A 24,148-nucleotide genomic window follows, 5' to 3' on the forward strand; every position below is an offset into this window, starting at 1 on the left:
CACTAACAATGCCCATCAGACAGTCAAACAAACATTTTGTTGTGTCAAACTTTACGTGACATTTCATTACCACTCCATCCTCGGAGAGGCCGCATTGTTTGTATGGGCTAGCTAAACATTTCTACACTCGATGTATACGTTTGTTTCCCGTATTTAAGCAGTTCATTCTTTCTTTTGATTCTCTAAATGTTTGGAACGCACTCTATCTACAATAGTAGGCCGCAAAAAAACAAATAACCTACAGTTTACGTCACTGCAAAGGTGGAGCGCCTCATTTTACATCTTCAGTGCGCATGTGCAGACTCACTAATCTCTGTCCACTTTCAACAGCGATTTCTGGGCTCAGTATTCAAATAGGTAGCTAGCTACTACGTAAGTTAATATCTATCTAAGCAGTCTATGTACAAATGAAAATGTATAGACTATAGTAACCTGATATTAGATGTTGCTGTAGTTTTGATACTTTAGGTAGCTAAATTAGCTGGTTATTTTAATAACTAGTTCCGGCTTTGTAGCTAACACGGGGATTTAGGTCGAGCGACCCAGCTTTTGGAGCAATATTTCAAAGGTAAGTGCATAGCTAACTATCATATCTTATTTTTCAAGATGCATAACTCTCACTGAGAACATGCATTATTGTGTTCATTGTTAGGTCAGGAAAGTTGTTGACTGGTTAGCGAATAGCTAGTCATTCAGACATTAGCTGGAACTCTGAAAACTACTATAGCCACCTGTTGCTTTCTTGCGTCAGCTATTTTGCTTGTAAGCTCCAGTACTTTAACTATAGTAGTCTATCATATCACATACTTTTTGTGTATCAACATGCTAGCTAGCCTTTTCATTAACGTTATAGTTAAGGTCAATCTTTATTCTGTCTGACTAAGTGTTCTTATAGCAAACCAGCTACAGTAACTATATGATAAATTAGTGCAACTAGCTAGCTGGCTATCCAGTCAGGTGCAGTGCACAACCCCATTTTCCATAACATAACTCGTTTACCGATTATTTTGTGCCACTATAACGTTAATGACACACACAACATTTTGACGACTAAATACTAAGTTGATGGTAAGTTAGTTGGCGCATTAGTTATTTCTGCTTGATGATAGACCCAGTCAGTGCCCTGCTCTGGTTTGCCCACCTGTAATGCCAAGTGCCAAAACAACAATATCATGTACATAATTTTAGGTTATTGAAGGCTGAATAGACTTGACTTTTACCACAATTTCACACTATATTTCCATCTGTATGCCATCAAATAGGCATACAAGTAGTTTAGCACACACACACAAGTGCCCACAAGGCAGTTTTAAATGGGCTAGGTCTATTTTGTCTACTACAGTCATCAGTTGGATTGTTTTCAGGACATTGTGTATCATCATGTCAGCAAAAAACAGATGAAGCCATTGTTTACAGATGGCTCATTTCTGGGGTCCTTGATCAACCAAACCTAAACTATTAGTTTTCACCAAAATAACGTTTAATGTCGAGGTATATCTAATATCTCTTGGAACAATACGTACGATTCACCCCCCCTACTATTTCGTGAACTAACACTCACACTTGACTTTGCTGATAGTAAGTACATTTTAACTCAAAGTAACTATGACTGACATGTGGTTGTCCCACCTAGCTATTTTAAGATGAAAATACACTCACTGTAAGTCGCTATGGATAAGAGTGTCTACTAAATGACTAAAATGTAAATGTCAGGTTGAATGTGTCTTTCGCTATCAAAGAAGTGTTTAAAACCCATTTGTATCCAGGGTCTCTTGTAGAAGTGGGTGATTACATGGTAGCTTACTCTCGCGTGGTCTAGACTCCACTACAATGGCAGCCCACAGGTAGAAAATGGGAGACTCCCTAAATAAAACTTATTTTAAATGCTTATTTGATAGCGAAGGACACATTCAACATGCCAAATCGTAAGTATTGTTCCTAGAGATATTGGAAATACCTCTGTTGATGGGAAACTTTATTTTGGTGAACCAGAGTAGTTTAGGTTTGGTTGATCAAGGATGCCAGGCTGTAAACAATGGCTCGTTGCAGGACGAAGCAAATAGTAATAACCCTTTGAGGTAAGCTCTTTTTCACAAGCCCCATCTAGATGAACTACAATTTAGTTTCACTGTGTTACAAATACTCGCATCTTGAGCAAAGTCTCATTCAGCATTATTAGTTTCTCCAGTTTAATTACCCTGTGCCTCGTTCAGTTTGATCTCTCTGGTTTCATTACGGTTGTGATTTGACTTGGTTACACACGCAGTCTCTTTTCATGTAAAACATAAGATTAGTTGACTGTCATGTTGCTGGGCGTTTTAGTTTCCACTCATTTAGAGAGTAGAGGAGCAAATACCTCTCAGGAATTCCCTTACAGCAATTTCTGCTTGTTCCAACAAGTGTCAAGTGCCTTCAGTGCTGACTGGAGGTGGTAAACAGCTCTGTAGAATAGGATACCTCGGTTTGTCTGAGTTGTCCGGTTCTTCTAGAGAGAAGATGAAAGAAAGGGATTGTTTTACTACAGTTTTATCAGATCGAGATACTCAATTGCATGCAAGTCAGTCGTTTTAAAGGTAAGGCTATTGTTTCACTTTGTTTTATATAGGCTGCTTTAACACTTCACTGCAAAAGGTGATGGAAATCTGTAGTCTGGGTTCAAGTCCATGGTTTTAGTGAGGAGGTTGTAATGTAATTTATCTGAACAGAAATGATAGATTTCTTCACTTTCCAATTCAGCACATCGTCACATCCATGCGACCTGATTAATAGGCCTACGTGTAGTTAATTAGGGCCTATTTGTTTCCAATGGAAAGTTAATGATATGTGGTTAATTATTGTTTTAGACTTTTAAATGGTTACTGCTCTGCTGTCAGTTGGCTATATGAATAAATTATACCAAGCCCCCCCCCCAACTCTGTGTGTGGACATGGCCAGTGCTGCAGAATGAACCCGACACAATGGGTGATTGTACCCACCCAGGTCTTTCAAGCTCTTCCCAGGCTTGCAGCATTATGCTCTGCTCTAGGAACTAGCCGTTAATAAGATGTCAGGGAGCACAGAATAAGCTGCACTGGTTGTTGCTCTCTACAATATTTATGAACGCTGTCTCACAATGAAAATTGAGAGCAGCTGATTTAGCACCAGAAGTTATTTTATGTATGCATTTTTAGCCTGATTTAGGTGTTTTATTGCATCAGTTCAGTTTGAGAAGTTACTTTTCAAATGGCATGTACAGGTGGCATTACTAATCTATAGCCTATAGCCTAATAAGTAAAACATAAAAAATTAGGTAGGTGCTTATATTTGTTAGATCTCACATGTACAAGTGTGTATTAAACACGTGTGAATTGTAAATGTGTTTTTTGCATATCGTAACTCCCCTGAGACACCCTCGGATAGTAGGGTCATGGCCAGGGTCTGGCATTATCAATGGCAATCCTGACGCAATTAGGGTTAGGTGCCTTGTTCAAGGGCACATTGGGAGATTTTTTACCTTAATGGCTCAGGGATTTGAACTAGCAACCTTTCAATTACTGGCCCATGCTCTAACCTGTCGCCCATGTAGGCAATGTGTGTATGTAATTGGCACAGTCGCTGGAGCACCCACACAGTCACACACACACTTTAATTTTGATGAAAGTACCCAAAATCTCATGGCTGAGAGATTGTAATATAATTTTTCTGAATTTTCCAATTCAGCACTTTCCAATTCAGCACATCGTCACATCCATGCTACCTGATTAATAGGCCTACATGTAGGTAATAAAAAAAAACAAGATTCAACGTTGTCCAAGTAATTGATCGTATTAAAAAAAACACCACTCGCAACTTCAAGGAGAAACACAGAAACCTTACCAAACCTGAAAATCTGGTTTCCTTCACCTGTCACTTTATTCCTTTTTATGTCAGGTTCTGGTGTCCTGATGCAGGACTCTAAAACTGTCTAACAACCACCTAAACATACCAATAAGCACAGAGAGATGGGTCATTACCTGCTCTGCTCGCCATTTGAAGTTAAATGGCGCTAGACCGAGGTGTGTGTGAGACTATCTGTTGCTTGTTCAAGTTAATGGCCTGTGCCATTAAACCCCTACAACTCATCCAGAACGCCGCAGCCCGTCTGGTGTTCAACCTTCCCAAGTTCTCTCACGTCACCCCGCTCCTCCGCTCTCTCCACTTGCTTCCAGTTGAAGCTCGCATCCGCTACAAGACCATGGTGCTTGCCTACGGAGCTGTGAGGGGAACGGCACCTCCGTACCTTCAGGCTCTGATCAGGCCCTACACCCAAACAAGGGCACTGCGTTCATCCACCTCTGGCCTGCMCGCCTCCCTACCTCTGAGGAAGTACAGTTCCCGCTCAGCCCAGTCAAAACTGTTCGCTGCTCTGGCACCCCAATGGTGGAACAAACTCCCTCACGACGCCAGGTCAGCGGAGTCAATCACCACCTTCCGGAGACACCTGAAACCCCACCTCTTTAAGGAATACCTAGGATAGGATAAAGTAATCCTTCTAACCCCCCCCCCCCTTAAATGAGTTAGATGCACTATTGTAAAGTGGTTGTTCCACTGGATATCATAAGGTGAATGCACCAATTTGTAAGTCGCTCTGGATAAGAGCGTCTGCTAAATGACTTAAATGTAAATGTAAAATGTAAATGTAAGTGTTCAGGCCAGGACCTTTTGTTGTGCATTATGGAGGCATAGTCTAACCTCTACTTTACTCTCTGATTGGCCACACAAAGCAGCAGCAGCCAGGTGAACATTAACTCTCCATTTTGTTTGCCTTTCCTGCCTGCCCATAACTAGTCATTTGTTGCTTTTTAAAAGCTAGCCTAGTCTACCTCTCTTCAGATCTGCATGGGAGTTGAAGTAGTCTATGAGCTAGGCCCTAATGCACAGCTTGGAATTTTGAGTATGGAACTGAGTGAAGCACAGATCTTTCTCTCTCGTGAATAATTTGTGGGCAACCTCACGTTGGCTTTACTCGGGCATCCATGAGAAGGTCAAAGGCATTGGCTATATACATGTAGGCCTATAAGAAATAGTCTACTGATTATGCCATTCAATATGAGCAAGCATAATGACCAGGCAGATACTTGGCAAGCTCTGTCTAGTTCCACATGTGCCTGAGCCTAATGCCCTGGCAGTGGGGATTAGTTAGGCTAATTTAAGTGGTGTACAGAGTGGCGTACAGACGTACATTGCTACTGCCGTGGGGAATGACATCACGTGTGTCTGTTTCTGTGTCAGTGTCTACTCACTGCAGTGACATTGCCAAACCGGTTAGACAGAGCAAAGCTGACCATGCGTGAGATTGTTGCAGCTGAAACAGGACGGCCTAGCCTATGTTCTGACTGTTCTAATGGRTATTTACATCTCCAACGTGCAGCAGCTACGTTAGTGTTTAGGTTCAGCCGTTCAAGCGGTGTGTTTTTCATGTTGTCACTTGTCAAGTTGAAGTTGTCATGATGTGTCTGGATGTATTAGTCCCTAGTGACCGTCCCTGTCCTTCTCCTTGGTAGAGATATTGATCTGTATGTGTTTTATCGGCCCCAGAGGGCTTCAGTGTTGTCAGCACTCTCTAGTACAGTACAATACAAATCTGCAGTAGTAGTCACACCTCAACAGTCTGTCAGGCTGTTTTCCATGAGGAGTATGTTATTTTGTTTGACCTTCACTGACTTTGTTTTTCTCTTTTTTATAGGAATAATTCAAGTCCTTCACAGAAGTCAGGAATCCCAGACACTACTTGGCTCTAATCACAGGAATCCCAGACACTACTACTGACTGGGGACGTTACAAGGCCTATGGTCTTTTGAAGTGAGTAAGTAACCTAGCTGTTGGCCCAGAACTGGCTCTACTTAGTCCAAGTCATGCTCACTGGCCACCTTGCCAGGGCTGTTACCTTCTGATTGATACAGTGGTTCCTCCTTTAACACCCCCGCTTCATTGATTTTCCTCATTTTGATACGAGGGGTATATAAGCCAACCCGACTTGCGGGAGGTGTGTGCACACTACAGTCAGATATTCTCAAATGAAAACTCACTCGATCACGCCCAGCGGTATCACCGAGGCTTTTCTACTTTACATACTGTGCATCAGTAGATAAAAGTTGCGAGGTTACGCCACGGGACTTGGAGGTAATATGTGGTTTAGTACGGTACCTTGCGTCACCACTTCATTGCTCCAGACCAGCACAAGGGGGAGTTAGAGCACTGATTATGCTTTTGGGTCCTACCGTGTCTCTAACTGACAATGAATGGGCAGCATAAACCTAAATAGAAACTGATAATTGTGCTCGACTTCAGTATTACTTACTAAAATGTTACACTAGGGTTTTTATTTTATTTTGTTAGGATTATTTTGCTCATACGGTAGTACTCTATGCCACTCCCGCCCGGTCACGCTGTACAGCGCCTGAGTGGCATAATGGTCTAAGACACTGCATAGCCGTGCAAGCTATGTGTTGCTTTACCACTCTCCATCACTGATGTGGAGTACACCTCCGCTCGTATGTTTTGTGATGAGGGGTCAACTCCCGTCTTTGTTTATTCACTGTTCTAAGCAGGCTAGTCTATGCAATCAACTTGTCTGCCATGGAAATTGATGTGAAGTTGTCCGTGGTCACATTTCTGCCTTTGCCCATGTAAGGCTCCCCGAGTCTCAAAACCACAGTCTCGGACAGTTGCTCACCCGCTGGCCTTGTCTCATCTTTCCCCAGATATGGAAAGCCATTGAGCAAGTACTTGGTTTTCGACACTGGCGGCTAACCAACATTTTACTGAAGTCACAAGCACCATTATCAGTTTCTATCTGGTTTCTAGCGCCCATTCATTGATGACAGAATAGCCTATTTTAATTGTACGATTATTATGTTACTAGTTTTTGCTTATAGTAGCCAGAGCAATGCTGCTGCGTGAGTGGTCATGTGCCTAATGCATGGACAACACAGATATTCTTGGAAAAAGTGGCATTTGGACCTCTTGAATTTGGAGTTATTTGACTAAGGTAAGTGTCATAGAAACTGCAGAATATTCTCTTTCAGATACTATATAGAAATGTGACTGAAGGAGGATTTGATAAAGCAATGCTCCTTTCCCCGCATCTGTCAATTACAAGATGCGCCCTTCTCTTCATGTACAATTTGACAATTGATATGCTTAATGTTGTCACTCATCAGGTTATTGTCGATTTAATCTTGTCTATAGGTTAACTCTATTATGTCGATTTAATCTTGTCTATAGGTTAACTCTATTATGTGAAATTGGTTTTGGTGTAGTTTCGATGTGCAGGTTGACTGGCATCATTTGTTTCCCCCTCATCAACTTGGCTAGAGTCAAGGATGTTTTTTATTATTCTAAAGGCCTTCTGCAACACATGGCATGTTTTCATTTCCCTTACAATAAATTAAATTAGTAATAGTTACAGTAAATAAAACAGTCCTGTAACAGCTTCTTTTTACAATGTAAAACGTCAGAGAATGGTATCAACCTGCAAGGTGTGCCATCAAATTATTAAAATGAGCGCCAACGCTGATAAATAGGCAGCACAAACTCATCATCACACTGTTGTTCACACTACTCATCATCATCACACTACTACAGTCCTAATTTAAATTATATTGTGAAGTAACTTACACAATTATCGCCCATTTGCCACTCATTAAGTGGGCTGGCATCATTTGCTTTGCTAGATAGACAAGGATATGTTTTGCATTATTCTAAAGGCCTACTGCAATATGTAGCACGTTTTTGTTTCCATTACAATACATTTGATTAGTTATAGTAAATAAAACTGTCCCATAACCGCTTCTTTTTACAAATTTTATCATAAAAGAGAATGGTATCAACCCGCAATTAAATCAACCACTTTACCCTCCTTATTCAGTTAGGCCTAATTTAAATGCAATTGTGAAGTAAGGTGCACAATTATCCATTTGTCATTCATTCAGTGAAGAGTGAGAGACTGCATTATTGCCTGGCTGGGTTCCAAAGTCCTACAGCACATTGTGTTGGCTGATTTTAAGTTAGGAATAGGTGTGAGGAAAAACAGGTAAAAAGGCTCTAAAGTACTTTTCAGTGTGTGATTTTCAATTCTGACAAATGAGCAGTGTAAAATACAAACCTTTTTAAGGAAAAGTCAGGGAAGGAGCAGGTCATAGCTTTTTTGTGGGCTGATAATTAAAATCATAATGTGGCCTACGGCAGTTCAAGTGTTAAGAACTGGGGAGTTTTTCAGGATAAAAAATAAACGCTATTGACCGAAGCACAGGCAAAATCCTAGAGGAGAACCTGGTTCAGTTTGCTTTCCACGAGACACTGTGAGATTTAATTCACCTTTCAGCAGACAATAACCTAAAACACAAGGCCAAATCTACACTGGAGTTGCTTACCAATAAGACGGGGAATGTTCCTGAGTCGCCATGTTACATTTTTTGTCTAAAATCTGGCAAGACCTGAGAATGGTTGTCTTTTACTTTTTTTAAACTTAACTAGGCAAGTCAGTTAAGAACAAATTCTTATTTACAATGAGAGCATTCATCGGCCAAACTCGGACGACGCTGGGCCATTTTTGCGCCGCCCTATGGTACTCCCAATCATGGCCGGTTGTGAAAAAGCCTGAATACGAACCAGGGTATCTGTAGTGACGCCTCAAGCACTGAGATGCAGTGTCTTAGACCGCTGCGCCACTCGGGAGCCCCAGTCTTGCAATGATCAACAACCAATTTGACAGAGCTTGAAGAATAATGGACAAAGGTTTCACAATCTAGGTGTGGAAAGCTCCAAAGGTAATTCTAAATTGTATTGACTCAGAGGGTTACCTATCTAATCAAGAAACACTATTTTTACTTACATTTCTTTATTTTTTTTTTCTTTTTCTTTTTTTTATTTTTTTTACAAATGTTCAAATTTTTCTTTCACTTTGACATTGGAGCATTTTGTGTACATTGTAAAAAAAAAAATATATAAAGACTATTAAATCCATTTTAATCCCACTTTGTAACACAACAAATTAAAAAAAAGTCCCGGGGTGTGAATACTTCCCGGCAGGCACTGTATTTCTATCTGGACGTTCCGCAACGTTTTGAATAGCTGAACGCAACCCTACCTTGTTTCTGCTCAGGTTAGTCACGTGGGCAGCAGGGAGAGAATCTGTTTATTTTGGTCAGGGGACTTTGTTCAGGGACTACTACATTCCAAAGTGCTGTACCTACCACTAACCGCCCTACCCATTTCCTGCTACGATATTCCAGGGCCACACCTACTCCACACAAATCACAAGCTGGGTGAACACAGCATTCTGTGTTGCTGCATTGACTGTTCAATTCTGTAGTGATCTTCATGGGATTGGCCCTTTGTGGTAATCAACTTTCAAGTCCTGATCCAGCCCTGGGTCTGGTTGCATCTGCGTCAATGAACAAACACTCCCACTGACTGTTTCTCTCTCAGTTCAAAGAGCTGCTCTGAGCTTCCCTGTAAAGCTGTCCTTAGCTGTGATTACAGGAAAGGTATCTGATCACTTGAAGAGGTGATTGTTCCTGCGGGCCATATACAGACGTAGGCTTCCATTTAATGTAATAAGTCACCGGCTACACTTGGCCTGTCCCATTGTCCAGAATAGAGAGTAACATAACTAACTGGTGCTTTGTTTATACATTGTTTGTCATGTAATAGGCTGTAATAAAGAACCCTACGTGATATTGCCTCCACATGTCAAAATCAAATTGTATTAGTCACATGCGCCGAATAAAACAGGTGTAGACCTTACAGTGAAATGCTTACTAACCAACAATGCAGTTAAACAGATAAGAAATAAAAGTAACAAGTAATTAAAGCGCAGCAGTAAAATAACAATCACAAGACTATATATATACAGGGGGGTACCAGTACAGAGTCAATGTGCGGGGGCACTAGTTAGTTGAGGTAATATGTACATGTAGGTAGAGTTATTAAAGTGACTATGCATAGATGATACGAGTAGCAGCGGTGTAAACGCGTGGGGGGAGGGGGAAATGCAAATAGTCTGGGTAGCCATTTGATTAGGTGTTCAGGAGTCTTATGGCTTGGGGGTAGAAGCTGTTTAGAAGCCTCTTGGACCTAGTCTTGGCGCTACGGTACCGCTTTCCGTGCGGTAGCAGAGAGAACAGTCTATGACTAGGGTGGCTGGAGACTTAGTCAAGTTTTAGGGCCTTCCTCTGACACTGCCTGGTATAGAGGTCCTGGATGGCAGGAAGCTTGTTTCTGTTAATAAGCGGAAGCTGTGCAGCTGGTACTGTGGTTGTAATTGGCTAACAAACATTTAGGACCTGTGATGCAACCCTGCTTGAATCTGTTTTCTAAAAGCTTGCTTGGAGCACATCAAAAAGACTGGGCAATAGACAAGTCAGCCCCTGACTCCTTTTGGCTGGGTTTTAAAACCCAGGCAGACATTCACACTGACATTGGTTCATTCCTCCATCACCTGGGCCTCCTCCTTCCATCTGCTCTTTGATGATTTACACAGTCCCAATCTGAGTCTTAAAGATATTGTGGCTTGTAACACTAAATCTATTTGTTTGGGGGTGGTGAATGGAGGGAGAGGGGGTCTCGGATGGTTGATGGGCAGCTCTCGGGGAATTGTGGGGGAATCTTGGATGGTTGTTGGCCTGGCTGGTTCGGGTCCCTGATTTGACTTGGTGGGAGATCTGTCGACGTGCAGTTGGGCGGGGTGCTTGACCCTGGGTGGGAGTCTGCTAGATGACTTAATGTAAATGTTGAGCAACTTCACTGCAGGTTGTATGTTATGTTATGGTTTGGTATGTTTGTTTTAAAAACAACTTGCTGCTGTCCCATGTGCCCAGAGTCCAAAATGAATTGTGTGTGTGATTGAACATGGCATTTGTTTCTGTGTCTGAAGTGGAAAGCTCAACATCGATTTCTTCCTGTCTGGTCAGGGTCCATTAACGCAGTGAACACCACAGGTAGTTAGCAGCCAGTGCAGCCAGAGGATTAAGGCCCATGTTCATAACTTGGGAAGGTGAGAGACTGATTTCTAAACTCGGATAAACCATTTTGAATATGGTGCTAGAGCTATTCATTTTACCGTAACTAAACTGATTCTTCCTGATTGAGGCCTTTCTTAGTCTGTTGGGGAAATGAGAGGAAAGGACCATTTTACTACTCTGTGGCTCCTCTCCCCCTCTTACAGACTGAATGCTAGTCCTGATGGAAAGATGATCTAATAAGGTGTGAATTACTCTTTTTAACCAACACTCTTATATGAGGGATAAGGACATCTGATGATAGTATCCATTGACACACACACAGTCCTCTCATTCGTTTGTGTCTGGTGCCTATTTTATTCTGTTGTTAATTCTACTTCCTCATTTGCTCAGTTTCGTCCCTTGTTTTGTCTGACTCAGGAGCTGTTGTCTGCTGTGCTTTGGACTCTGTGATGGCAAATCGGGGTAAGAAAAGTATGATTTCTATGTAGGCCTGTATCCTAGCCTATTCCTTTATGAAAATGGCTTTATTTCTAACATGTCATGCCCTTTTGTGTAAATGGCTTAGGCCTTATTGTCTAGGAAAATTAGATTTTGTAAGGGGTGGTCTTAGTGCAAAAGCTAAGTCAACACATCTGAAAGCCCACAGAAGACTGTTCTAGCTAGTTCTGATAAGTCTCACATGCGACAGTGTTGTGCTTTGGAGATTACTATCAGACATGGTATCAGGAAATCCGAAAGTGCTGAGTCAACACTAATAGTGTAAAGTGGCTGCGCTGGCGATACTAGGCAGTCCTATCCATTATGTGGTTGGCGCAACGTGACACATAGAGGGGCTATGTGTCACGTTGCACCAACCACATAATGGATAGGACTGCCTAGTATCGCCAGCGCAGCCACTTTACACTATTCAACAGAGCTATTTGATTGGGCCTGTCCTAGAGCACACACCTGTATGGGGCTATCTGATTGGGTCTTTCCCCAAGTAGAGGACACGCCTGTAAAGGTTAGGAAACGGCTGTTTTTCTCTACCAGCCCCACACAACCTTGGCTATAGTCTCTTGTTTCAACCGCTGAAGGACCTCCGTGTGAGTCCATGGAAGAGGACACAGTATCTGGTCCAGACTCTGTAGTTGCTGCCTGTCCTTGTCACAGACCGATCTGTTGTTCTGTCCTTGGATGTATTGTTCTAATCTGTTAATTGATCTATGAAAGGCTCAACAATGGTTGTACGATCGGAGTATAGATGTGAGTAAAATACTGTTTCTGTTGGTGATTTTGATAGTTCTGTTGAATGTTTTTTGTATTATTTTCTGAAACTGTTGAACAATGTCAGTTATTTGTAAGGTGGTTTTATCTGAAAGACTGAATATGATAATTGAATGAGAGAGAGGTGTGACTTGTTTGTACTGTAAGCTGATCCACATCGTGATGGGTAGCGTGTGTGTGTGGCCTCCCTAAGCCAGGCAGTGAAAGATGTGGGGGCTGGTCTAGTGCAGATCTGGGTCCTCATTTATAAAACTGTGCAGAGCATTCACGTCAAATGGTGGCGTGCGGACGAAACAAAGTGCTTACGCACAAAAATATTCTGATTTATAACACAATGTGCACGCATATCCCACGCCGGTTTCCCTTCATAAATTGCGATCAACTCGAAATTTGGAGCGCCTTGTCCCACCCTTTTAACGGCCATAGTTGCCTATAAATAGTCAGTGAAACACCCCTAATTAATACTCATCCATACTAACTGCATGACGACAATGATGGCAAATCCCGACAAAGGCACAAAAAAAATGGAAGTTCTTGTAGTGGAGGTTGAAGCAAGAAAATAAAAAAAAGTGTTTGGTGGACACAGTGTGGGCATTACAAATGCCAAAAAGGCGCTTGTGGCAGATGCTGTGAATGCTGCTGGCTCAGAAGGTCGGATCCTCTCAGAAATGGAAAAAGTGGTCCGGCATAAAAGTGGAGGCCAAAAGGCACATAGCCTTAGACAAAGTGTTTGTGCCACGGAAGGGGGAAAGGGGACACCGGAGCTCAACCCCCTTGATGAGCGACTTGCCGGTGTTATAGGGGAATCCCTCCTGAGTGGAGTAGTGACGGAGGGGGACACAGACAATTCAGGTATGTAATTTAGTTTTCCCTCGTTTTGAAAAGAGTAAACCAAAGTTGTTTTTAAACATTTATTTACACAAACAATTGACATTTTCTATTGTTTTTGGTCGCTGCATGTACCAACGGGGTCAGTGGTGCTGCAGCTGAGCAGGAACTGAGTGCGCCCAGCCTTCACTGCACCTCGTGCGTCACAACCCTACAGTGTCCGTGTCCACACAGATGCAGTCCTGCAAACGCAAAGAGACGCCATCGACGCTATTAACGAGATTGCCAAGGAGTTGAAGGAAATAATAAATGTTGTGTGTGATATTAGCTGTACATTGAAAGAATTACTCAATGAATAATGTTATTTGTTTCCATACCTTGTGTTCTTACAAGCAACGCATCACATCCACACGCTGGCTTATGGCAGCTGCGTTTGGTTCAAACGCCTGGGGATAGGGGTCGTGGTCGGAGCCAACACAACCAACAGCGTCAGGGGGTAAAGTCACGTTCCTTAGCTGTGCCACATTATGTATATCACAGCACACAGGCCCCACAATGTCGCAGACCTATTCAGGCTTGTATAAAAGGTTTCCGCCAGGAGTGGAGGCAGTGCCATCTGCCCTTCAGAAGCCCGATGGTGCGCTCCACAACAGCACGTACCTGGCAATGGCGCACATTGTAGTTCCTCTGCGCTCTGTGGGTTGGAGAAAGGGGTGTGCAGCCACCGCTTGAGGGGATATCCACTGCCACCTGCAAGATTTAGTGAATGGGTTAGGCACTGCAGTAGAGAAATTGCAATTGATTTAGAATTTCTAGATTACTCATCCGTAACCAGAAGCCAGCCATCACGCACAGCTCCGGCCTCAAGTCTGCACCCAATACTGCTGTTTCTCCATATGCATGAGTCATGGGTTGACCCAGGCCACCAAGCCACTACATTAGTCAGTACCATGTCCGCATCACATTTGATTTAGACATTAATGGAATGCGAATGCTTTCGATTTAATGAAAGCTAATTCATTCTCACTTGGTGACCTTATACCAACATGAGTGCAGTTAATAGCACCGAATACATTTGGGAAACTGGACATTGCTGCAAATTGCACTTTTTTTATTTGTCTGTTCACCCACCATGTAAGGACACTTTTATCTAGAGGTGCGTCAATCCAATTATACCTCCTAACACGTCTGGCATAACATGACTAAAGGTAGGTCAGGGATCTCTCAGCCAGTCAGCCAATTCCCTTTGAAAAGTGCCGGTTGCCAGAAATCCGAGGGTTGTCAGGACTTGAAGTAGGACAAAATGTTATTATGCTCACTCAGCTGTGCCTCACAAGTATTACAACAAATAATCTATACCAGTGTGATCATATCCCTAACATTTTGAAATATCATTTTATAAATGGTCTGAGAAGAACAACATTGGTAGGGCAATTTCAAGCATAGCCAATATGCAGTGATAATGTATTGGGCTTGCATTTTGACTCAAAGCGATCTTGACTCAGAAAAGGTTGGTGACCACTGGCCTAGAGGAATAGACACCACTAGCTGGGACAGATAAGGACAGATCTACTCAACCCTGTCCCTGACTGGCCTCCTCACCCTGGCTGGCTTAGTGGCCCAGCTCACTATAAATATACCTCACTGATTTGATTAGATACCTGTCTCTTGAACTGTTCTCAATGGAGGTGTTTAAACGTGACTGATTCCCTCCCTGCCAGAGCCGTATAGGGCACTAATGGGGCCTTTTATCTCAATGGTGGTGGTTTTGGCAGTAACTGGAATGTCAGTCAGAGGCAGTAATTAGATATACAGTTGAAGTCTCGAAGTTTACATAGGTTGTTAAAACATTAACTTGTTTTTCAACCACTCCACAAATTTCTTGTTAAATTTGATCGATTATTTAGGTTTTAAAATACCTAAAGCTGGATTAGGAAAGTTGTTTGGACCAAGATTACAGGTAATTTATTAGATAATGTGTAGTCATGTTGGGCGAGTTGGAACCAGTGTTTTTCTGAATCAAACGCGCCAAATAAATTGACATTTTTGGGATATAACGACGAAATTAATCGAACAAAAGGACAATTTTGTGATGATCCTGGAGAAATTGCAGAGCTACGTCAAATAACATAAATACTCATCATAAACTTTGATGAAAGATACATGTTTTACATAGAATTAAAGATACCCTTGTTCTTAATGCAACCGCTGTGTCAGATTTCAAAAACACTTTACGGAAAAAGCAAACCATGCAATAATCTGAGATGGCGCTCAGAAAGAAAATAAAAAAAATTCCGCCATGTTGGAGTCAACAGAAATCAGAAATTACGTTATAAATATTCCCTTTGATGATCTTCATCAGAATGCACTCCCAGGAATCCTAGTTCCACAATAAATTGTTGTTTTGTTCGATAATGTCCATTATTTATGTCCAAGTAGCTACTTTTGTTAGCGCGTTTAGTACACATATCCAAACGCTCGTGCAGGTCCAGGCGAACGTCGGAAGAAAACTTAAAGGTATATTACAGGTCGAAGAAACATGTCAAACTGAGTATAGAATCAATCTTCAGGATGTTATCATAAATATTCAATAACGTTCCAACCGGAGAGTTCCTTTGTGTGTAGAGAAGCAATGGAACGCAGGTCGCTATCATGTGAAATGCGCGATTTGACAGGACCTGGCTTCCTGCCAGCCACTGACTCAAACAGCTCCCATCCGGCTCCACATCACCGTAGAAGCTGCATTCAAGGTTCTACAGACTGTTGACATCTAGTGGAAGCCGTAGGAAGTGCAAACATATCCATATCCTACTGTGCATTCAATAGGCAATGAGTTGAAAATCGACCAACCTCAAATATCCCACTTCCTGTTTGGATTTTTCTCAGGTTTTGCCTGCCATATGAGTTCTGTTATACTCCGACATCATTCAAACAGTTTTAGAAACTTCAGAGTGTTTTCTATCGAATAGTAATATAATATGCATATTTAGCATCTGGGACAGAGTAGGAGGCAGTTCACTCTGGGCACGCTATTCATCCAAAAGTGAAATGCTGCCCCCTATCCCAAAAAGTTAACAAAAATGAACGTTTTGGCCATAATGACCATTGTATGTTTGAGGAAAAGGGGATGCTTGCAAGCTGAAGAACACCATCCATTTGTTAGCATGGGTGGCAGTCATTGTGTGGGGGTGCTTTGCTTCAGAGGGACTGGTGCACTTCACAAAACAGATGGATCATTAGGAGAAAATGATGTGGATATATTGAAGCAACATCTCAAGACATCAGTCAGGAAGTTAAAGCTTGGTAGCAAATGGGTCTTCCAAATGGCAATGACCCAAGCATACTTCCAAAGTTGTGGCAAATGGCTTAAGGACAGCAAGTCAAAGTATTGGAGTGGCCATCACAAAGCCTGACCTCAATCCTCTAGAAAATGTGTGGGCAGAACTGAAAAAGTGTGTGCGAGCAAGGAGGGCTACAAACCTGACTCAGTTACACCAGCTCTGTCAAGGAGGAATGGGTCAAAATTCACCCAACTTATTGTGGGAAGCTTGTGAAAGGCTACCCAACCGTTTGACCCAAGTTAAACAATTTAAAGGCAATGCTACCAAATACTAATTGAGTGTATGTAAACTTTTGACCCACTGGGATTGTGATGGGGGGGAAAAAAGCTGAAAAATCATTGTCTCTACTATTATTGACATTTGACATTCTTAAAATAAAGTGGTGATCCTAACTGACCTAAAACAGGGAATTTTTACTAGGATTAAATGTCAGGAATTGTGAAACTGAGTTTAAATGTATTTGGCTAAGGTGTATGTAAACTTCCAACTCCAACTGTAAGCAATAAGAAGACCATATTGCCCTTGACTCCTGTGTGTGACTTGATAATTCATCAGTATTGTGGAATTTGTATTGTGTTGAGTCATGCAGTAGCCTATTTTTATTCAGCTCAACTGTTTTTTCATAGATGTGATGTGGAGAAAAAAACTCTACCTATTCATTATCACAGAATCTGTTTCCCTTGATAATTGTCAGTAAGGCCGGTATGGTTTTCTATAGAGACCAGCTGACAGCCAGGGATGGTTCCCAGGGTAGTGGGCCTGATTAGGACCTTTTATCAAAATGATCACCTATAGCCTCGCATTCCTAACATTCCTGCCTGTCATTTCCCCTTGAAAGAGCTCTTTTGTGTCGTTACCTGGTTCCACCTCTAGAGAGAGCTACAGCGGTGTGTGCTGTAGCTCAACAGAGGCAAAGGTTTTGGAATGGAGTAGTGTCAGATTTGAGAAGACGCGCACACACACATTCAATCTTTATTTTAAGTTAAGGTAAATRACTGTAGACATTCACAAACTGACGACTTCATTCAGAATAGTTGGCTACTTTTATGGGTTACACACGTAAAAATAGCTACTGTTTGAAACATTGACATAGGTTTGAACTTGTGTGAAGTAAGTTATCGAGCCAAGAATTGTTCCACCTGTAATTGAACGGTTTAGGCACGTGTCATATGTTCCGTGTCAACTCATTGACTTCATCGTAGTTGTCTCTGCCGTTGAGGTGCTTTACAGTGTCAACAAACAAGCTGCACATTCCCACAGACAACTAGTCTGTCAATCATTCATTGATTTATGGTGTACCTGTGTAGCTCAGTTAGTAGAGCATGTCACTTGTAGGTTCGATTCCCGGCACCACCCAGAAGTTTAAAAAAATATATAAAATAATATGCTCTCATGCCTCTAAGTCACTTTGGATAAAAGTGTCTGCCAAATGGTTTATTATTATAATTATTACTACTACACTGTGGCCAGTTTGTTAGGTACACCCATCTAGTATTGGGTCAGACCCCCCTTTGCCTCCAGAACAGCCTGAATTCTTTGGGGCATTGAAACGTTGCTCAATTGGTTTCAAGGGACCTAACGTGTGCCAGGAAAACATTCCCCACACTATAATGCCACCAGCCTGTACCGTTGACACTAGGCAGGATGGGGCCGTGGACTCATGCTGCTTACGCAAAATCCTGACTCTGCCATCAGCATGACGCAACAGGAACCGGGATTCGTCCTCTGCTGCATTAGCCTATCTGTGACAAGGACCAATGAGTTGTGTGTTCAGAGATGCTGTTCTGGCTCACCTGTTTGGTTGCACGATTCCTTTCATTTCTCTTTCGACCTCTCCTCAAGAAGCTGTATGCGCCCACAGGACTGGATGTTTTTTGTTTGTCGCACCATTCTCAGTAACCCTAGACACTCATGCTTGAAAGCACAGGAGGGCGGTCCGTTTCTGAGATACCGGAACCGGCACACTTGTCTCCGACGATCAGACCTAGGGCTGTTACGGTGACCGTATTACAGCCACAACGGCGGTCACGAGTCACGACCGCAGTCAAACTCCACGTGACCGTTTTGTCACGGTAACTAGGCTTGTCCAAGCTCTGATGCTGCTGATGGTCATTAGTAGTCTACCAAACTTGCAAACTGCCTGGTACTGAGCACTCTCTTGTCCCTCTCATCACTCTGACATCAATGCAAATGTAACGTTCAATCAAACAGTAACTGAATGCCTCGTTTCCTGTCTGCTTGCTTCATATAGCAAGCCACGGCCACGTCTGTTAGCGCAAACCATTTTATTCACACAGTTCAACTCAGGCTATGTGAGTTTGGTTGTCTTTTATTGTAGGCTAGTCTTTAATGGTTGAGTAAATGCATTTCTGTGACTGCGTAGGTTAATTAGGCTACTAATTCACTTAGTCTTAGGCAATTATAGCTAGGCTAGGGGAAGAAGCAACTGTTGATTCCTTCATGCTCCCAATCATAGTATGAGATGGACTTTCTGCACGTTGCTATTGGTATTACTTAGAGAAAACATCTATCATCCACCAGGGGTGACTGTGTTTCATAGCAGTTTATCACATTTTTAGGTTGGCTAATCTGTTTTATGTATTGCCACAGACTGAGTTTGAGTGTAGGCATTTATTCATCTCTGCAAGATTTTTTTCCCAGGAGTGATTCAAAATTAACGATAGTTTGTTAGGCTATAGGCCTAGCTATTCACAAATTGGCCTCGCAGTCAACCAGGCAACGCTGACTGGTCTGGCAATTGTCAAATCTGCTCTTGACGAGATTGTCAGTAAATGGAATGTGTTTGCGGACTTGAAGGGGTTGCACATCCCGCTCTGACATACCTTCTTCTTACCTCCATCCCTCTAACTAACCTTATCCCCTTAGCTATTTCTCCTCTCCCCCTATCACTCTAAACAGACTGATTACATGTAACCACACCACTCACTGCTAATACAGTTCAGTACAACAGGACTGAAGGAAGATTGCTGTTCTCCATGCTCAACAGGGATTTCTGACTGACTGACACATTAAGCATTGACTGAAATCTCCTGCTCCTTTGTCAGTTCACTTCCCCCAATAGTCCCACTGTGAAAGAATGGCCCATTTTAGAAAGCAGAAACACCTATTGAGGAAATATGTGCTTCGGTGTAGAATTTAGCGTGCCCTGAGATATTGTGGTGGTGTTGATTTAGCATTGTGTTGAGGTTGGGGCATCTTAGGTGAGCTGTTATGCTAGTGTCTTCTCTCCTCCTCAACAGTTCTCTCCTCAAACTGTCCATCCAAACTAATCTATCCATAAAATAAGAAAAGTGTTTCAATTAAGCTGTCAGCAACAGCTCTAACATTCAGCTGGCCTTCTGTACAAACAACACATGCACATTATCGGCTATATGGTTGACTTCGAGTGTGCAATACGACACCTGAGTGACATCACATCCTCTCTGCCTGGTGCGGCGCTCCACCTAGACTCGTCTCACCTTCCACCACTTATCATGTTACAGAGAGGGAGAGACCTCCCCTCCAGTTACCAACCACTTTTCCTCAGGAGAACTGGGATCAAATACTATTTGAATTCTCTCAAATAGTGTTTTGCCTCCTGTGAACTTTGCCATGAGGAATGACAGGCTTCGGAGTCTGCCTGGTATGCCACTGCCTTATAACTGGTGTACCTTATTTATGAAGTCAGCTGCACAGACCAGGGGAGGAGGGACTTTGCAAATTTGAGTGAGTGAGTGAGAGTGTGTGTGAGAGAGCGAGACCAAAACACACAGTGAAATAGACGGAGGAAGGAAGAGAACAACGTGAGCCAAGGTAGTAGGAGAGTCTTGGGTTACAGGAGCGTTAAGGCGGTTGGGTTTGTTGGCGAGGATCATAGCAGGGGATCTATTTGTCCTCTGTCTGTATCCCTCCCGACCGTGGACCCCAGGAGAGTTAGGGGCCGGTGGGCCAGAGGGGACAAGGGCGTGGGGTAGCATGGGACAGAGTGCCAGCGACGCGGAGACAGTGCCCCGGCAACACCAACCGCAACCTGCTCAACACAACACTGGTGAGTCCAAGGACAGAACAGGAACCTGTACAGAACCTGAGGACATGAGCTTTTGTATTTGTTTTTGGAGGAGGAGTTTGAAGTAGCCGACTCAGGAAAGCGCTATTTGTTTGTTTTAGCGTGGAAGAACCTGCTTTTGTATTGCTGTCTATGGACGAGGAGTTTGTTTGTTGAATGTTTTGTAGAGAACTGTTTGTTAGCATGGAACAGAAAGGGTAGGTGGATATGGAAGAAATGTGTTGCAGGGGTTTTTGTGTTGGGAAGCGAGACAGAGAGAGAGGAGGCGGAGATGGGCAGGCACAGACAGGTGAGGGAATGTATGCTGATGGAATGTGGTGATTGTGTAATACACCAACCTCACCGACCCACACTGCTGTCTAAACTCCTCTTTTTCCCTCGCTCTCTCCCTCCCCCCTGTTTTTACAACGGAACATGGGATTCTTTATTAAAAACAGGGAGTGCAAGGCACCAGGCTGTATCACAACCGGCCGTGATTGGCAGTCCCATAGGGCGGTGCACAATTGGCCCACTTCGTCAGGGTTTGGCCGGTGTAGGCCGTCATTGTAAATAAGAATTTGTTCTTAACTGACTTGCCTAGTTAAATCAAAAAATCTGCCGTTGTCTGTGTCTCAGGATTCCATCTCTTATTATGGTGCTGTACCGGTTGCCTAGCCTAAAGCCCCCATCGTTCCTCTCTCTAATATACAGAAACCTGTTTTTGCCTCTGTGTCTGTCTGTCAGAGGGCGGAACACATGACTGTTGAATTTGGACAACTTGACTGCTCCATAGTAAACTGTGCAGGGAGGGGTCTCTTGATGGTGTGGTGGCTCAGTGTAGTTTATTAGGCTTGGATTGTGAGTTCTAGTCAGTGAGAAGAACACATTACAGTTGGATTTAGGCCTAATTGTCTCTGTACTATGCTGAGTTTAGATGGGGGTGGTGGCTCATCTGAGATTGTCTTAGACAGGTTGGAATAAAGCAGCATGCTAATTTCTGTGGACAAAGTCATCTCTATATTATCCTGCTTCTTCTTGTGCTCAAGTTTATTGGGCTTGTATTGTGAGTTTCTAATCCGTCTTTAACTTAGCCCCCGTAGGTTTATTTGCTTAGTAAAAATGTGAACCACATGACACGGTCTGGTCAGTCAGTGTTTGCTGTGTAATGTTGTGGACTTTAATAGGTTAGCATTGTTTTGTTGTGCACTGTACTTTCAACTCTTTAATAACTAAACAAATTGTGTGCCTTGGTTTAGCTATTTTTTTCTGAACAACTGGGTTTTATATTGGAGCCCGTTGGGGAATGTTAATGTAGTGTAGGCCTAGTATTAGTTGGAATTGCATACTTTACACTGATTGACTTGGTAATGTAGTTATTACATACAATAAACTTGTAACACATGGTGACAAATACAGTGCAGTACATTCGGAAAGTATTCAGACCCCTTCCCTTTTTCCACATTTTGTTATGTTGCAGCCTTATTCTAAAATGTATAAAATAAAAAACGACTCAATCTACACACAGTACCCCACAATGACAAAGCGAAAACATGTTTAGAAATTTGTGCAAATGTATTACAAAAAAACAACAACAAAAAAGATACATTTACATAAGTATTCAGACCCTTTGCTATGAGACTCAATTGAGCTCAGGTGCATCTTGTTTCCATTGATCATCCTTGATGTTTCTACAACTTGATTGGCATCAACCTGTGGTAAATTCAATTGATTGGACATGATTTGGACAGGTACATGCCTGTCTATATAAGGTCCCACAGTTGACAGTTCATGTCAGAGCAAAAACCAAGAAATGAGGTCGAAGGAATTGTCCGTAGAGCTCCGAGACAGGATTGTGTCAAGGCACAGATCTGGGGAAGGTTACCAAAAAAATGTATGCAGCATTGAAGGTCCCTCAAGAACACGGTGGCCTCCATCATTCTTAAATGGAAGAAGTTTGGAACCACCAAGGCTCTTCCTAGAGCTAGCCGCCCAGTCAAACTGAGCAATCGGGGGAGAAGGGCCTTGGTCAGGGAGGTGAACAAGAACCCGATGGTCACACTGATAGAGCTCCAGAGTTCCTCTGTGGAGAGGGGAGAACCTTCCAGAAGGACAACCATCTCTGCAGCACTCCACCAATCAGGCCTTTTTGGTAGAGTGGTCAGAGGGAAGCCACTCCTCAGTAAAAGGCACATGACAGCCCGCTTGGAGTTTGCCAAAAGACACCTAAACAAGTTTCTTTGGTCTGATGAAACCAAGATTGAACACTTTGGCCTGAATGCCAAGCGTCACAACTGGAGGAAACCTGGCACCATCCCTACGGTAAAGCATGGTGGTGGCAGAATCATGCTGTGGGGATGTTTTTCAGCGGCAGGGACTGGGAGACTAGTCATGGTCGAAGGAAAGATGCACAGAGCAAAGTACAGAGAGATCCTTGATGAAAACCTGCTCCAGAGCGCTCAGGACCTCAGACTGGGGCGAAGGTTCACCTTCCAACAGGACAACAACCCTAAGCACACAGCCAAGACAACAACAGGAGTGGCTTCGGAACAAGTCTCAATGTCCTAGTGGCCCAGCCAGAGCCCGGACTTGAACCCGTTCGATCATCTCTGGAGAGACCTGTAAATAGCTGTGCAGTGACACTGCCCATCCAACCTGACAGAGCTTGAGAGGATCTGCAGAGAAGAATGGGAGAAACTCCCCAAATACAGGTGTGTCAAGCTTTGTAATGTCATACCCAAGGAGTGTCGAGGCTGTAATCGCTGCCAAAGGTGCTTCAACAAAGTACTTTAAGGGGTCTGAATTTTTATGTAAATGTAATATTTTGTTTTATTCTTAAAACCTGTTTTTGCTTTGTCATTATGGGGTATTGTGTGTATATTGAGGGGGAAAAACATTAAAATAAATTTTAGAATAAGGCTGTAACGTAACAAACTGAAAAAAGTGAAGGAGTCTGAATTCTTTCCAGATGCACTGTAAGTGTAATTGTATTTCTTTAGTACAGTACTCTCCTGTGCATGCTTCCACTGCATGCATGTATGGTATACCACCACCGTGCTATGCTCATAGTAATAGAATGTCATTCGAACTTCATGGCTACACTACTCAATGCAGTTGTCGGAGACTTTGTTGACTCAGTGCGTGTCATGTCATTGTTATGGGTCATTTACCTTATAGACCATTCAGAATGACTGCTGGTTGAGTTAGAGCAAACCAAGGCTTCTCTAGCAGCTCTCTCTGCTTCTCTCTGCTTGTCATGTTCACCACGAAACAATGGGTACATTCACCTTGACAATATTGTCACAGATTTCTGTTCAAACAAGACCTGTGTGTGTGTGTGTACTATTGGTGTGTTGTAAAATATGTAGCCTGCATGCCAGTAAGACAGTGCTCAGCCTGTAGATGGATGTCAATCTGTTTATCTTTGATGGCATGTCAGTCCCTGGGGAGCAGTGGTTACCGTCAGTCAGTCCAGGGTTGTTTGACTCTGCCGTCACCTTTTATTCCCCAACTCTGATACCTGCCTTCTCTTCTCACGTTGTCGCATTCTATTGTAACACAAGGTCGCCTCGCCCCACACAGACAGAGCCCCTTCCAGCACCAATTAGTGTCTGTCTGTCCAGGATACAGTAAGTGTCAGGAACAGCTGTGAGGCTAATGTGTTTGACAGAGGGAAGCTTCAACGC

The 24,148-nt window shown here is 42.9% G+C and overlaps 1 protein-coding gene across 7 annotated transcripts in view; it reads left to right on the top strand.

Moving 5' to 3' along the window:
• The first annotated feature begins 312 nt into the window (after positions 1–312).
• LOC111955102 (phosphatase and actin regulator 4A) overlaps positions 313–24,148 on the top strand; it is a 42,124-nt gene continuing 18,288 nt past the window's right edge. Inside the window, exons 1-3 of one of the 7 annotated variants that reach the window (XM_070436207.1) lie at positions 313–568; positions 5,705–5,824; positions 11,403–11,447. In XM_070436207.1, coding sequence (XP_070292308.1) covers positions 11,435–11,447 — 13 coding nt within the window. In that variant the 5' untranslated portion in view covers positions 313–568; positions 5,705–5,824; positions 11,403–11,434. Of the gene's footprint in view, positions 569–2,472; positions 2,574–5,704; positions 5,825–11,402; positions 11,448–11,987; positions 12,231–19,976; positions 20,469–24,148 lie in introns of those variants that run through there. The other 6 variants (XM_070436206.1, XM_070436208.1, XM_070436210.1 and 3 more) reach the window with 6 other exon arrangements.

The sequence above is a fragment of the Salvelinus sp. IW2-2015 genome, linkage group LG30, assembly GCF_002910315.2.
Source record: "Salvelinus sp. IW2-2015 linkage group LG30, ASM291031v2, whole genome shotgun sequence".
Classification (NCBI taxonomy): Eukaryota; Metazoa; Chordata; class Actinopteri; order Salmoniformes; family Salmonidae; genus Salvelinus; species Salvelinus sp. IW2-2015.